The sequence below is a fragment of the Anolis sagrei genome, chromosome 2, assembly GCF_037176765.1.
Source record: "Anolis sagrei isolate rAnoSag1 chromosome 2, rAnoSag1.mat, whole genome shotgun sequence".
Classification (NCBI taxonomy): Eukaryota; Metazoa; Chordata; class Lepidosauria; order Squamata; family Dactyloidae; genus Anolis; species Anolis sagrei.
The window spans coordinates 118,937,073-118,953,403 of NC_090022.1; the positions used below are offsets into that span (position 1 = coordinate 118,937,073).

Consider the following 16,331-nt stretch of genomic DNA (forward strand, 5'->3'; position numbering starts at 1 on the left):
ATTGCAGATGAAGAGACTGGCAGAACCACCGCTGAGCCTTCCTTGCCGAAAAAAACCCTATGAAACTCACGAGGTGACCATAAATTGGCAGGCAACTTGAAGATGCATACGCACGTTATTTGCCTGCTGCATTTCTTGATACAATTCATGAAACCCAACATTTATTTTAGTGTAAAAGTATAAACTGTCTAGTATAAAAGTCCAGGATTCCCTTACACACTCTAAGATAGATGCTCGTTATTAAACATTTCACTTAAAAATAATGTTTACTCTCTCAAAGATTGAGATAAAAATGCCCCATTACTACCATATTTATCTATTAATTAATTATTTCATTTCTATGCCGCTTTTTTCAACCCTTAGGGACTCAAAGTGGTTCACGACAAAGTAAATAGCAAAATTCAATGCCTCACAAAATATAAAACCCAACACATAACTAAAATAGCATATTGTAATAGATTAAAACCAGTAAACTATAAAACATCAAACATACACAACACAACATAGAACATTGGACCAATCCCGAAGTTATCTTGGCTGCTTCATTTCACTCTCCAAATGTTTGCTTTAAAAGCCATGTTTTGAGTAATACCTGTTCAGTATCTGATGGCTTCTTCCACCCACTCACACAACCAATCAACGTTTACCATAATGAGAGACATGAGATTTGTAAACTGTCCCAAGCATGTAATTCCATTGTTACACCTTCCTCCTTCAACCACCATAGCACTGATTTTTTTAAAAACACACCCTTGATCATACAATTGCATTGCAAAAAACCCTTCTGCTCTCTCCCTCATATAGAGCATATAAGGACATGATAGGAACTCACATCCCACCTCCCCTTAATTCTGCATAAAGGCCATTGCTCTAAACACGTCAAGAAAGAATGGAAGGGAAAAGGAACTCTGTCCATAATTAATATCTTGCACATCCTGAAGGTCTGACATTTAACGCTTTGCTGAGCTAACAGGCGACAAAGCAAGCTCCAGTTTAAGAAATGGGATCATGAACATTCCCGTCCTGCCTGCTCTTTAGATAAACAAATCCAGACACGTAGATCTAACAGAGGAATGAAAGGAGGTGGTGGAGGAGAAGGAGCAAACACTTGTCCAGAATGCTTTGCATCAAAACGTCACTCTTCTTCTATAAATGATGGAAGGAAGGCTAAAAATGACTTATTGAGAACACAAGGGTATATACTGTAGATCGCAGGAACTGACAGAGGCAAACTATTTGGCACCTGAGCAGATTGAGAGTACGGTATGTTCTTTCTCCTTGGATTTCTTTAAATCAAGCTGCATTGTGAGACTTGCACAATGACACTTTGAGTGAGGATATAAAAGTACATTTTCCAGGGAACTTCAAAAATTCAAGAGAGAGATTTGCATGATTCCCAAGGGGCCTCTGCAATTAGCATTAGTATATGCTACCAAGCAGCTCTTCTAAACTAATTGGTTATGTGAATTGTAAGACTATACATGTGATCTATGAATCCACAGAAATGAAAAGAACCAAGTCCTCTCTAGCCAACTCTAGAGACTCTAAGGCAGTGGTTCTCAACCTGTGGGTCCCCAGATGTTTTGGCCTACAACTCCCAGAAATCCCAGCCAGTTTACCAGCTGTTAGGATTTCTGGGAGTTGAAGGCTAAAACATCTGGGGACTCAGGATGAGAACCACTGCCCTAGGGGGACTTAAAGTGGTTCACAACAACGTAAATGGCAAAATTCAATGCCTCAAAAATATAAAACGCAACACACAACTAAAATAGCATATAATAATAGATTATAACCAGTAAACTATAAAACTTCAAGCATAGAACCAAGTCCTTTCTAGCCAACTTTAGAGACTCTAATGCATTGGTTCTCAACAGTGGGTTCCCAGATGTTTTGGCCTTCAACTCCCAGAAATCCTAACAGTTGGGAAACTGGCTGGGATTTCTGTAAGTTGTATGTCAAAACACCTGGGGACCCAACGGTTGAGAACCACTGTTCTAAGGCATACCACCATAACAAGAAATGAAACAATAAACCTTGCATAACCTTGTATAAGTAAGCAAAAATATTTAACCTTCTTCTATACCCAGCACTGAAAGTCTTTGTTTCTCCAGCCTATGTCTTCTTCCCAATATTGACACTGTTAAAAGATTTCCTGGCAGACAGAGGATGAGAAGGAAAAAAGAGTCTGGATAGACATAAAAAGACTTTATAAAAGGAGCTTCTTGCACTTTTCTTCTACAGTAGAGAAGTATGCATCTCTCTATTTTTGGGTAGGGGAGAATTATTGGTGGGTGAGATGTACAGGAAGAATAGGATAGTCAAATTTGTATGTGTACATTGTCTTACACATATAATTCTGACTATCCTATTATACTACTACAATCCTCTCTGTGGCAACTGCTCTTCCTCTTGGGCCAAAGAAGTATTATAAAGGCTACTTGTGGTTGAGAGATACTTCAACTAACGATCAAGCTTTATCGCCTATTTCTAATAGAGCCCTCTTTGCTCTCCTCCAAAATATATGAGGGATTCAATAAGTTGTCACAAATTATAGTTTTGGGTCAGTGATTCCCATCTTCACTACCCATGACACCAGCTGGGCAGAAACCACAGGTTTGTTGTGCAACTTCTTTCCCCAAGAGAACACTGCCAAGTCTCAGCTAGGTTTAAGAGTTTGACGAGCTAAAAAGACATCTTATAATTCCTATTCTGTAACTATGTTATTTAACTGGATTCAAAATAAAAAGTAATAACGGTGCTGAGTGGAAGGGAGAATCTTCCATCAAACCAAACTTGAGATACATCTTGGAATGCAAGTATTAATTGGGGAATGCATGCAAAAGAGAAACATATGTAAAACAACCAATAAAACTAAGCTTGTAAAAACAAACGGCCTGCCTCATTTCAGTCCTGTCTACCCCTGATCTCCACAGCTACTATCTAATTATGTTCATCTTCACTCTTACCGCTACAGGTCTGTTCCCAAGGAAATTGAGATCACTGTTCTCTCCAAAGAGGTAACCCTCAGGATGTGTCGAATCAAACTTCTCACCTCCCATGATGAAGTGACTGGCAAAGTAGCTTCCTGAAAAGGAAAGAAAAGTACAGTGACCATCAGAAGAACTAGGAGTCACGCATGTGCTATGGATATGGGAATGAAAATGTAGAAATTGCAATCTATGCAACCCCAAAGCAGCATACAGTGCAATATGGAGCAACTCGTGGATAGAAAGGCCTGCTATTTTAAATGTAACAAACCCCTGTTTTGCCCTGAAATCCAAGAGTGTATCCACACTGCACAATTATAGCAGTTTGATACCACTTGAAATGTCATGGCCCCGGCATACGGAATCTTGAGATTGTAGTTTGGTGGAGAATTTGGCATTCTTTTCCAGAGAGCAGTAATCTGAGTTACAGATTATAATTCCCTGGGCATCTGTCTATATTACAGAATTATATTTAATTAGTCCTCAATCTCTCTCTTTAAAGATTATATTAGTGCATTCAAAATATTTACCAAACTATAAATCCAAATCTGTACATAGGGTGTCATAGATAATGACAGCTTTGCATTTTGATGGTTCAACATATGTAAACTTTGTTTCGTGCATGGAATTATTTAAGCTATTTTGTGCTATCTGTGTAAAGTGTATATGAAACATAAATTAGTGTTTAGGCTTGGGTCCCTTTGCCAAGGTATCTCATTATACAGGTGCAAGTATTCCAAAATCCAAAAAAACTAAATCTGAAAAACAGAACACTTCAGGTTCCAAGTATTTCAAACAGGTATTTCAAAGAAGGGATACTCAACCTGTATCAAACCGTTATTATTGTGCAGTCTGGATACAGCTAAGAAAGGTAAGGAATATGAAAACATTTCACTTCACAGTCCCTCCTTTAAATTTTCTGCCCCACACATCATATAAATTATCTTTATGTGATCCTCACAATCTTTTTCTGAACAAAACACCACAAACCCACTCAATGATTCAATATGTGTAGTTGAATTTAGTTCAGAACGTCTTTTGTGTCTCCTAGGAATGCAAAGTTAGTATAAGAAATCCAGCAAACATGTCACTTGCTGCTGCCTCATTGCAGCTTGTTACTCCTAAAAATTACACAAATGATCTTTATGTAGTCATCACAAGACACCTGTAAAATTGGTTGGTTGTACCATCCCCCCAACAGTATCCATTCATAATCTCAGAAATATCAGCGAAAAAGGAGAGAATGTGAGTTCCTCTGCTTTAAGAAGATTTGAAGTAGACTTTCTGAGCTCAGTCTTTTAGCCAATATGTTAATCCCTCCCCCCTCCACCCCAAATCCAGCACTTGAATAATTGCTTTACACGTAACTATTATTCCAAATCAGTTTATCACTCCTAACTTCCAAGACATAACAGGCAATTGCTGACCTGGCACTGTGTATATCCTTCTTTCCTATTTGTAAATCATTTTTGCTTTTAAAAGGGAAGCAATACAGTAAAGAAAGGCCTCAGTCCAAAGACAGCCACCCACAGAGAGACCGCAAAACTTGTAGACATGATACATGACTGGTCCTTTGAGCTGTCTGAAAAAACAGATGCTTTCCCCTGGTAGGGTTTAGCCTTGCTGCTCGGGTTAACTGCAAATACTCCAAAGGGAAATTCCTGGCTGGTACTTCAAGACAGACAGTCAGACCTGTGTTAAATTTATTTGAAAAGAACACTCACAGTCATTTATTTCTCTTGAGAAGGAAATAAAAACCTTCTCACTTCAGCCTGCCCAGGAAATATCTGCCTATTTTCATGGTTTCCACAAAGATCATACCTCTGGGCTCTGTGCGTATACACAGAAAGCAGCCCTTGGGGCAAACATGGTGACTTCAGATAAATATTTATCCTCAGATATGCCTAACTGTTGACTTTTATCTCCTGCTGCATTTGTCTGATCTGAAGCTCCCTTCAGGCTCTCAGCACATTTCAGCACAATGACTTGTGACAAACAGAAGACTGAACAATCTTTTGGGATACCAAACCAGCTGCTTCACCACTGAACCGTTCACAGCTACAACAATCCTAGGGGACAACGGTGGTCGTCTGATCAAGATACCAGACGTTCATTCAGTGATTCACACACAGGACTGTTCATTTTCTTTAATTCAGTATGTGTGGCAGAATTCTGTTGAAAATTTTGTTTCGGCCTCCAAGAATCAAAAGCCAGACTATGAAATAGTGATTATATTTCCAGGCCTCATGGCTGTAAGATTCTGAAAACATCAACAAAAGAGATCAAGTACAGGGGACTGGGGTCTTTCCATAAAGTATATTTAGATACTAGATTTTAATTTTTAAAAATTTAAGAAAAACAACAAATAAAGTACATGATAAAGGTTGGACATTATAGACCAAAAGATTCAAGCTGACCTCAACTTTTGTTGATCTATCAACAAGAGACCCCCAAGTTACCCTACCATCAATATGCTTGCTCAGTTCTTGCATACTCAGGGCTGTTACTTTCCTGATAAATGCCAGTCAGGAGAGTAACAGCTCTGAGTGTGCAAGAACTGAGCAGGAATCTATCTGGAATGCAGTCAGCCCTTCACTTTCAAGCATTATTGTCATTTCCAGCGAGTCATGTTTTCTCATTGTATAGCCAAAGTATAACAGTCTCAGGTTAGCCATCCTGGCTTCTAGGGAGAGTCCAGGCTTGATGTGTTGTCGAAGGCTATCATGGCCGGAATCACTGGGTTGCTGTGAGTTTTCTGGGATGTATGGCTATGTTTCAGGAGTGTTCTCTCTTGACGTTTCACCCACATCTATGGCAGGCGTCCTCAGAGGTTGTGAGGTCTGTTGGAAATTAGGCAAGTTAGGTTTATACATCTGTGGAATGTCCAGGGCAGGAGAAAGAACTCTTTTGTCTGTTAGAGGCAGTAAGCAGCCAAGTTTTGAAGCTGCAAGGCCATTCAATTCTAATCAAGATGGCCAATTCCAACATTCACACTTGCCTCAAGCAGCTTGTGAGGTCTGTTAGCCATTGAAATCAACAACTATTGTGGAAAATTTCAACAGAAAAGGAGGAAACCATGAAAATGAACAAAATCTGGATAGCAATATTAAAAAACTCTAAAATCAAAACAGTAAATAAAGAAGAACATTAAAAAAAAAACAACAGGAGAATTCCAGACAGGAAACAATCAGTCAGCTAACACCTCTCAACAAAGACAAGCACTTACACTCATCCTCCACCAGACTTTACCATATTTCATGTATCCAGATCTTACTGTCTGCCTCTGACCTTTGGGCAAGTTTTGTGATAGCTATTCAATGGCACATCCAGAAATGTTGTCCCTTTGCTATGCCATTTTATCCAGTTGAAGAAAGAGTAGATGAACGCATCTATTGTTATAATGGTTCTGATGGTTCTCTGGTTTCATGTTCCATCTGAAGATCATCCTGAACATTTGGGAAACAACATGGGCATAGCTGGAGGGTAGACAAAGTAAGGGCAGTGCCCTCCATAAGAATTCTTCTTCCCCGTGACATTTTATTTCAGCTCCCAAATTTACAGCATGATATTAACTTAAAACTTCAGTTGAGCATTCAGAAATATAGTTTTGGCAGTCAAAGAAAAGGGTCAGGGACAGTTATCAAGAGAATGCAAACTCAGCAATTACAAGAGGTTTAGGCGTGAAGGATTTTCAATGTCTTGCTCTCTGCAATAAGAGCAAATTAAGAAGGATCATCCAATACTGCAGGTGCTGGCGTCGTCACACTTGGTGATATCTGTGGAAGAGTCTGCCCATTTTAAGAAAATGGGGGGGAAAGACTTGTGACCCACAGAACAGGTTATATCTGCCTGCAAAGATGGGAGAGGCTGGTATAAGGAAAGAAAGAGGAGCCTTGAATAAATAATAACGCAGATGAAGGCTATGAGCAAAAAGATTCTAGGTTGTTATAGGTTTTTTTGGGCTATATGACCACGTTCTAGAAGCATTCTCTCCTGATATTTTGCCTACATCTATGGCAAGCATCCTCAGAGGTTGCGAGGTCAGACCTCACAACCTCTGAGGATGCTTGTCATAGATGCAGGCAAAATGTCAGGAGGGAATGCTTCTAGAACGTGGTCATATAGCCCAAAAAACGTACAACAACCCAGTGATTCCAGCCACGAAAGCCTTCAACAATAAAAAGATTCTAATTCAAATGTAGTCTCAGCACTGAATTTACAACGGCTTCTCTCTTAACCACAATCAGAAACACAGAAATTAGAACATCCTGGAAAGCCAGTGTAAGAATTACTGAGACCACATGCATGATTTGTTTTGGACATTCTCAAGGACTTAGGGACATTCTTTCCCTAAATCTCTTCCAACTTCTGCAAGAGGAAGGGTCCATAATTAAGTATACCATATGCCTTGCACAGACGGTCCCATCACAGTACTAGCATTCCCAGTTCAAAGACTCAGGAAGCAGGGGATGCGGACAGCCTTTTTCTGTCCAGGAAGCTTCAAGGCCACTGCCAATCTGAATGGATTACCTTGATCTAAATGGACAAATACTCCAGCCTGGTAAAAGGCAGATTCCTATGTGCTTAACTGAAATAAAAGTGGCATGCAAGCAGAAGCATGTCTATATGTCCGAGAAGGTTGAAGCCTATGCTAATTTAGAAGTTTACCTTCACATTCTGACATAGATTTTGGCAGCCATAAATGTAGTACTGTATTTCTTCAATTGTTAAGATGCCACCAATTGTAAGACATACCCTAATTTTGGTAGCACCACCATGAATAAAAATGCATAAGATACACTTGTGGCTCAAAGATGCACTTCATTTTTAGAGATGTTTATATAAGAAAAAAGTGTGTCTTACAATCAAGGAACTACAGGATTACATAGCATGGTTTTGTTATAGATGAGGATGGCATGACTATTTGAAAAAGCATACATTGTGTTGTCGAAGGCTTTCATGGCCGGAATCACTGGGTTGTGGTGAGATTTCTGAGCTGTATGACCATGTTCCAGAAGCATTCTCTCCTGACATTTCAACCACATCTATGGCAGGCATTCTCAGAGGTTGACCTCACCACCTCTCAGGATGCCTGCCATAGATGTGGGCAAAACGTCACGAGAGAATGCTTCTGGAACATGGAACACAGCCTGGAAAACTCACAGCAACCCAAAACATACATTGTTTCATCTTTATATGTCATCTGCTTCCCTTCCGACTCTCAATAAGAAAAATAACGGACAGAACCTTATGTCCACCTCCGCAATAGCAAGGCACTCATGGACCAGGAAATCCAGAGATAAATATTGCAAACCCTTCCTTAAAGGGGAAGTAGAGGTATTACTATTTCCCAAGTTTAAAAAGGTGGTCGAACATTCACACTGTTTCTTCTTGTGTGCCTTCAAGTGTTTCCAACTCATGGCAGTCCTAAAGAGAACCTATAATGAAGTCTTGTTATCAAGATTTGTGATTTGCAGGTCACACAATGGGTTCCAATGGTTGAGCAGGGATTCAAAACTTGCTCTTGAGAATCCTTATCTAACACTCAAACCACTAGATCACACTGGTTCCTTTTCATATACAGTAGAGTCTCGTTTATCCAACATAAACAGGCCGACAGAACGTTGGATAAGTGAAAATGTTGGATAACAAGGAGGGATTAAAGAAAAACCTATTAAATGGCGAGTCACGTTACGATTTTACAAATTAAGCACCAAAACATCCTGTTTTACAACAAATTGACAGAAAAAGCAGTTCAGTATATGGTAACGTTATGTAGTAATTACTGTATTTACAAATTTAGCACCAAAACATCGCAATGTATTCAAACAGATGTGGATCCAGGCAGGAGGCAGACTGTGTTGGGATAATACAGAAGGTTGGATGAGTGAAGGTTAGATAAGCGAGACTCTACTGTACTCTTCAGCTCTGCTCAAGATTGGCAGCAGAAGAATAAAAGCCAACAAAAGATCACTTCACGGGTTAGAAAAATATGCAAAGCACATTTCTCTGTTAATCCTTTCTATGACACACTGTTATCTGTAAAGAACTGCATTTTATTTAAAATATTTATAGCCTATTTCTCAATTTAACATTTTCAAGGCAACTTTACAGTTTATTACATCTGGTCTCAGTCTTTGGCACCTTCCTATTGCTCCCTAGTGTACAGAATAGGTTCAGCAGTAAGGTTGAAATACTGGCCATCTCTAGGCTGGGTCTTAAATCAGGTCTCACTCTTCACTAGAAAAAGAACCGCAGTTCTACACAATAGTTTCCAAATGAAAGAAAGAAAGAGCAAGCGCCTTAAACATGAAGCCATAGCTCATCATTTAGGAAGATCCTGCAATCAATTATTGATGCCTGTAGCTTTCTGGCTCCATTTTTTTTCCATGTGCATAATTTATAGGGAAACAGAGTTGAAGGCAGAAAGAGGGAAAGAATGGAAGGGAGAGAAGCTGCTATGGGAAACAATCCAGCAGTCACTATCAGCATTCACTAAAACCAACACAGGAACACAGATTAGGGTCTTGAGAAAGGGGGTGCAACTTGACCAGAGTATCACTGTATTCTTGTCATGAAACATGGAATAAATTTTCAGCAGATACATGGCTACATTTGTATTTAATTCAAGGATGCTTAAAGACTGTCATATCTAGAAAACTGGTTCTTCTTACGTGTTCCCATCCATGTATCACAGTCATTCAGGATGCATCTACACTGTAGAATTAATGCAGTTTGACACCACTTTAACTGCTATGGCTCAATGCTATGGAATCATGGGAATTGTAGTTTTACAAGGTCTTTAAGATTCTCTGCCAAAGAGTGATGGGGCTTCGCCAAATTACAACTCCCAGGATTCCAAAGCATTGAGCCATTATTTATTTATTTAATATATTTGTATACCGCCCCTCTCAGCCTTCCAGCGACTCGAGGCGGTTTACAAGGCAAATTTCAATGCCACCAAGAACACAGTTACAATATAAAATGTCAACATCAATAACATCATAACACTATAATAAAACATAATTCAACAAATACTCATTAAAACAATGTCCAGCCATGACTGTTAAAGTAGTGTCAAACTTCCACAACACTGATGTGCCTCTAGAGACCTTGATTCAAGGACCACACACAACCAAATTCAGCAGGTGTGTGTGTGTGTGTCACTAGACCTGCTAACCCTATATACATGTGTATAAGTGTACGAATTATAGTAAAATAATAAAGCCAAAAATACTTGGGTCGACTTATGCATAGGTCAACGTGAAAACAGTGACTTCACACATATTTTAAAAAGAATAATTCCCTTCTCTAAATAAAGTGGAGAAAGGTGAGAACTTAGTCCATCCTATAACCCAGTGGTTCTCAACCTGTGGGTCCCCAGGCATTTTGGCCTACAACTCCCAGAAATCTCAGCCAGTTTACCAGCTGTTATGATTTCTGGTAGTTGAAGGCCAAAACATCCGGGGATCCACATATCAAAATCCATCATTTTTATTCCCAAACCTGTCCTTAACTTGTATACGAGACTGACCTATGCATGAATGGGTACATGTTAAGCTGCTGAATGCCTTCCCTAGAGAGGATTGCCTGCTTGCAACTTTGTTGACTTTTCAATCCCAAACAAACACCACCTGAATATAATTTTTGTGATGTTTACTTACGGTTGTGTTTTATAGTTATCTTTTTATATTGCTCTTCACTGCAGCTGTATATTTTTAATTCTTTGGAAGCTGCTACTTTTGATATATGTTCCCTACTTCATGAATTATGTTGTGTTACAGTTTTTAATCTCTTCTATAATTAATTGGATTTTATGGTATTTAATGTCTCATTTCTATTATACACATCACCCAAAGAGCTCCAGCAATTAGATGATTCATAAGTTGAATAAATGTCTGTCAAGACTGCTGCAATGCATACAGAACTATACCAGGATGCATATTCAAGGTGACAAGGTGTCATGCAAGGCAGAGTTCTGGTATATTTAGCAGGTATATAAAACAGAAGAGATTTGGTCAACTGCAGCACCGTGTGAGTGTGGTTTGGAGGTACATATCAGAGCTGCTCCTGCTGCTGTGCTATCAAGTTGTTTTCAGGCGATGCCAACAGTATTACAAAGTTTTCATGGGATTTCCTTGGCAAGATTTGCTCAGAAGAGCTTTGCCATTGCCTTCCTCTGAGGCTGAGAGAGTGGGACTCGTTCAAGGTCACCAATTAGGCTTCCATGGCTGAACAAGGATTTCAACCCTGGTCTCTTGGAGTACTCCAGCATTCAGGCTCATTCCTCACTGTGGCTGATCTGAGCTGTGTTTAAATACATTTTCTCCTTTATATCTTATTTTAAAAGTGTAGGAACTACTGTATATCATACAATTCACTGGTTCATCCAGTACAACACATTTCACATACTGATGCGTATGAAAGTGCCAAGTAGATTATAGACCTCACTGTCTGTTTTTCAGAGGAATCTTTAGACTAAAAAGTATGGAGGTAAAAGCATGTGATGCATGGTAAAATGCCACTCCAGAACTGCAGATTGATATATGACTTTCATTTCAAAATTGCTCTTCCAGGCAGCCCTAACCAGAGACTGAAACTTGCTTTCTACTCCTACATCAAACACAGCAATTGCGAGAACTTGGCTGTAAAACACATAGTGGCTAGGTCAGACTACAACTTCTAGCAGCCCTAGCCAGCATAGCCAATGTGAGGAATGCTGGGAGCTGCCATCCAACAATACTTGCTGGGAGCTGCCATCCAACATAATTCCTATAGTAAGCCATTATCAATAAATTTGGCTGCAGTAACTTTCCATATTAGCATAGCTTGCACTTCCCAACTTTTTTTTTGACATCACCTTTCTCCAAGTAGTATCCTTTAGATGATTTGGATCACAGCAACATCAGTATTGGTCATGTTGGTTGGAGATAATGGAAACTTGTTGTGGAGGCAGGTTGGGAAAGACAGCAACATGAGTATCCTGGATGTTAGCAAGCAGCTAATTATTGTTAGTGAGTACACTATAGATTAAATTGCCATAAATACCTGCATACATGCAAATACTTTTTACCCAAGACAGACAAGCATAAGATATCTTCATATGGGGCAGAACAGAGTTCTATCAGAAATAGAGTCCAGTTCTGAAGCTCCATCACTCCAAGAGAGATCAGCGGCTTCAAGTACTACCTTGCCACCCTTCATGGCAGCATCTTTCTCTCATTTGAATTTCTACTCAACTGTTTCTCTGAGCCATAGCTTTTTGTTTTGCTCAGTAAGTCCATTTTAAATCAGTCACATATACAGGAACCTCTATGAAGCTCCAGGACCAGCCTTTCCACATCAAGTAACCATTCATTTCTTCCACCACGGCCCTAAAGCCAGCTCAGAGCCACACTGATCGCTTCATATTCTTTTGGTTTTGAAGTCTTCAAAGCCAGGCACCTAGACTGCACTTTCACCATAAACCTCAGAGTGGATAAAGCCAATGATGCACAGATCCAAAATCAACCTATTTAGCTCTCCAAATAAATACAGTATATTCTGGCATATAAGACTACTTTTTAACCCAAGAAAATCTTCTCAAAAGTCAGGGGTCGTCTTATACGCGGGTGTAGTCTTATGCATGGGAGTCGTCTTAACTCTATATTTTAACTGGAAAAGTTGGGGGTTGTCTTATATGCCCAGTCGTCTTATATGCCGGAATATACGGTAGTCATCTTTCCCACTACTTGTTTCTGGTGACTAGCACAAGTCTCCAGAGTCACCATTTCCCTCTCTCATCCCTTTCAGCTTAAATTCACCTTCCTACATTATCTGCATTCATAGCCCTTCATAGTCCGGTGAAGCAACCATGGTGATTCCCTAGCTTCCTTTAATAGTTAAATTATACCATGAGCAAAAACAGTTATCCATGCCTTGTGAGTTCCTGACTAAACTCTCTGACTTATTTTGCTCAGGGAACAAGGAGAAATGTAGGATGTTGTTCCAAGGTTATCTCAGGGTTTCAGGTCCATATATGTACCTTTGCTCTTAGTTAATTTCTGTTCTGTGCATCATTTTTAAGTCCAGCATTCCAAATCAGTTTCCTAGGATATGCCAAGGTAAAAAACCCCAACAACTGTTTATATGGAAGTGCAACACTGCTTAGTACTGACAAGTCAAGAATACCTCAGAGCCAACAATATTAATAGGGCAAATCTTCACTGACCACTTAGAGCCAGTGAATCAGCTCCATAGCAGCTAAAGGATGGACAGAGTTGATTCAGGTAAACATGGCCCTCCTGTATTCCCCGGGCTTGGGCTCCATGGGAAGGAACTCACCACCCCTATCTTTTTCATTTTGATGGCCAGCAGGTACAACATGGATCATGCTGGTCTTTTGTCCCTGGAGTTATGCTGGCCAGAGCGATGAGGTGATTGGAGAAGAAAGTGAGGGAAAGGAGGGGCAATTCTTTCTCTCCTCCTTCAACACTGGTGCCTTTGCAGATGTCAATCCAGGTGGCGAGCAACTGACACAACCCATGTCATGGCTGCTAGTGCACTGGCTGCCAAAAGGAAAACAGGAGTCGGTAAGGCCAGATCGGTCCCAAGAAAAGCGGGCAGTGTAGAACTGTCCCTTGTCTACCTATCTTGACCCCTTTATGATATAGACTGATAGAGATGTTTCTTCGCCTCTTCTGTTCCCACCAGTACTCTCTCTCCTCTCCCCTAGATTTATGTTAGTTTAGATTGGCACTCCAGTCTCAGAATGATGTTCCTATAATAAAGCCTTTAGTTTACTTCCATAAGCCACTAGTATCCTTGGTCCTTAATCAGGATCTTTAACCACTCTCTATCGGTTTATAGGTTTTCCTTTCCAAATTCTGCTCCTGCACTCTTTATTTATTTGTCTCATCACTCTTAATAATGGTTTAAGCAGTCATTTTACTGTTTCTGTGTAACTCAGTGTTTAAGAGTATCCATCTAGCCAGGATGAATTCAATGATTTATTTTGTGAATGGAAGTCAGTAAACAAACCATTCTCGTTTCGTTTACATCTCTCTTTGACCAGCAGGCTGTGTAGTCTCTTACTAGAAGTATGCCACATGGCTATTTCTGAGCCCCACTTCACCACCATCACCCCTCACCAGTTTACACATTGTTTGAAAATTGTCTCTTCTGGTTTTAAAGCAAGAGGAGCCCAAAAACATGGCAAAATTTCCAAGCCATGATTTCTAGGGAGAGGGTTTTTTAGTTGTAAGGTATCTTGTAATATTAAAAAATTGACCCTCATGGTCACAAAGAGCTCCATCTTTGTGTTGTCATCTTAGCTTTCATATGGGCCAGTACTACATTCAGATTCATGCAATTGCCAGCTCCATCATACCATGAAATTCTACAGCGTTGATTCCCACCTTCCCTCTTTCTCTTGCTAGTCCCTCAGCTCTATCCATTCTACCTCTCTTGTGGCCTGCCTTATGCCATCAGGTTTTGTTGGAGGTTATAAATGTGATTAAACAGAAGCTTTATACCACAGTTTCTGAACCAAAATATACCTTGCAGTATAATAATGTGTCACTCAGATTTATGTAACGAGTAACAGTAACTTTACTTCAGTTCAAAAAGGTCAAACAGAGCAACAATATTTACAGCAATCTCTCCAAATTCTTACAGAGAACAGAGGGAATAAACAGTTCTTTTAAACAGTCTTTTTAAAAAAAAAATTTATTGATTTATCACAATTATTACATACTATTGCATTTTATACATCAACCTCTTTAACATGTTGTTTTGTTGTTTTGCTTTGACATTTCCTCCCCTTTTCTCTTTTTTCCCCCCCTTTTTTCACCTCAGTGCTCCCCTCCACCCGTCTCAAGCCACATTTCTTACATTTCATCTGTCCAAAATTTCATTTCTTCTTGTGACGGTAATTTTCCTTCCTTATTTTTTAATCCATTTACCACAAATTTTCCCCATATAGCATCAAAATCACTTTGTTTCCATATACCTTTTTTAACCTTTAATATACATGTCAGTTTATCATTTAATGCTATTTTCCATGCTTCCTTATACCACTCCTCTATTCGTATATTCATTTCTTTTTTCCAATTCCTTGCTATGAGCAGTCTTGCTATAGTTAGTAAGTTTGTTATCGCTTCTTTATCCTCCTTTTTCAGTTGCTTATTGGTATATAATGATAATAAGGCTATACTAGGACTTTTGTCTATTTTCATATTCATTATAATTTCTATTTCTCTAAATACTTTCTCCCAAAAATTATTTACATATTTACATTGCCACCACATATGTATATATGTTCCTGGTTCTTTACACCCTCTCCAACAATTTGTTGAATTGTTTTTATTCATATTTGCTATTCTTACCGGTGTTAAGTACCACTTCCATATTAACTTGTAATAATTTTCTTTAACACGTATCGATAAATTTTTTAAATGTCTTTGTCCCCATAACTGTTGCCACTCTATTTCACTTATTTTTATCCCTAAATCCTCTTCCCAAATCTCCTTAAGGGTACTCTTTTTTATTTTCCCATCCTTCATTTCAATTAGTATCTTATAGATTTTGCTAATTATACCTCTCAAGTTTTCATGTTCTTCTACTGCCCTTCCCTTCTGTATTATTTGTTCGAATTGATTGAGTTGGCTTCCATTTCTATTTTTTTTTCCAGTTTATTAACCATTGTTCTAGTTGTATACAATGAAACCATGATAATTTTATTTCTTTAAACTCTTCCAACATCCTTTCCCTCTTCATTTCCACCTTCATCCAATCCCCTCTTTTAAACAGTCTTTAAAATATACTTCATGCCTTAGAAATGATCAGGCTCAGAGAGTTTATTTATTTATTTATTTACCTTACTTATATACCGCTGTTCTCAGCCCGAAAGCGACTCACAGCGGTTCACAACAAATATGAACAGCAAAAACAGTTGGCAGCCATTTCCTTCCTGGCTGTTTTCAGTCAGCGCTCTCTTCACTCTCCAAGATTAAAGTGGCAGTTAAAACCGTTTGCCTCAGCAGCAAGCCAGAGACAGTAGCCAATCAAAATTTTTGGCTCCTGGCATGCTCAGCCAATCAGCTGCCAACATATTACTTTTCAGTCTACCCATTACATCATGGTGTCTTTTTACAAATCCCCACCGGTTTGACATCCTTCCATGCGACAGCTTACCAAATTGCACCTCACCATTTCCTGGGCACTCTTCTTGCGCCCCATTTGACCCATTCTGATTCCACATCTCAATCTTTCTGTCCCTTTGCTACTGCTATCAAGAAGAGTGGGCTGGTCCTTGTGCAAAAACATTGCCAACTTACCAAGTTATTGTACAACAGGTTGAAAGAA

At 39.3% G+C, this 16,331-nt stretch overlaps 1 protein-coding gene across 6 annotated transcripts in view; it reads right to left on the reverse strand.

The window, feature by feature from the left end:
* Positions 1-16,331, reverse strand: part of RNF157 (ring finger protein 157) — a 96,040-nt gene that overhangs the window by 53,881 nt on the left and 25,828 nt on the right. For all 6 annotated transcript variants that reach the window (XM_060764638.2, XM_060764635.2, XM_060764636.2 and 3 more), the window contains exon 2: positions 2,967-3,085. In XM_060764638.2, coding sequence (XP_060620621.2) covers positions 2,967-3,085 — 119 coding nt within the window. The remainder of the gene's footprint in view (positions 1-2,966; positions 3,086-16,331) is intronic.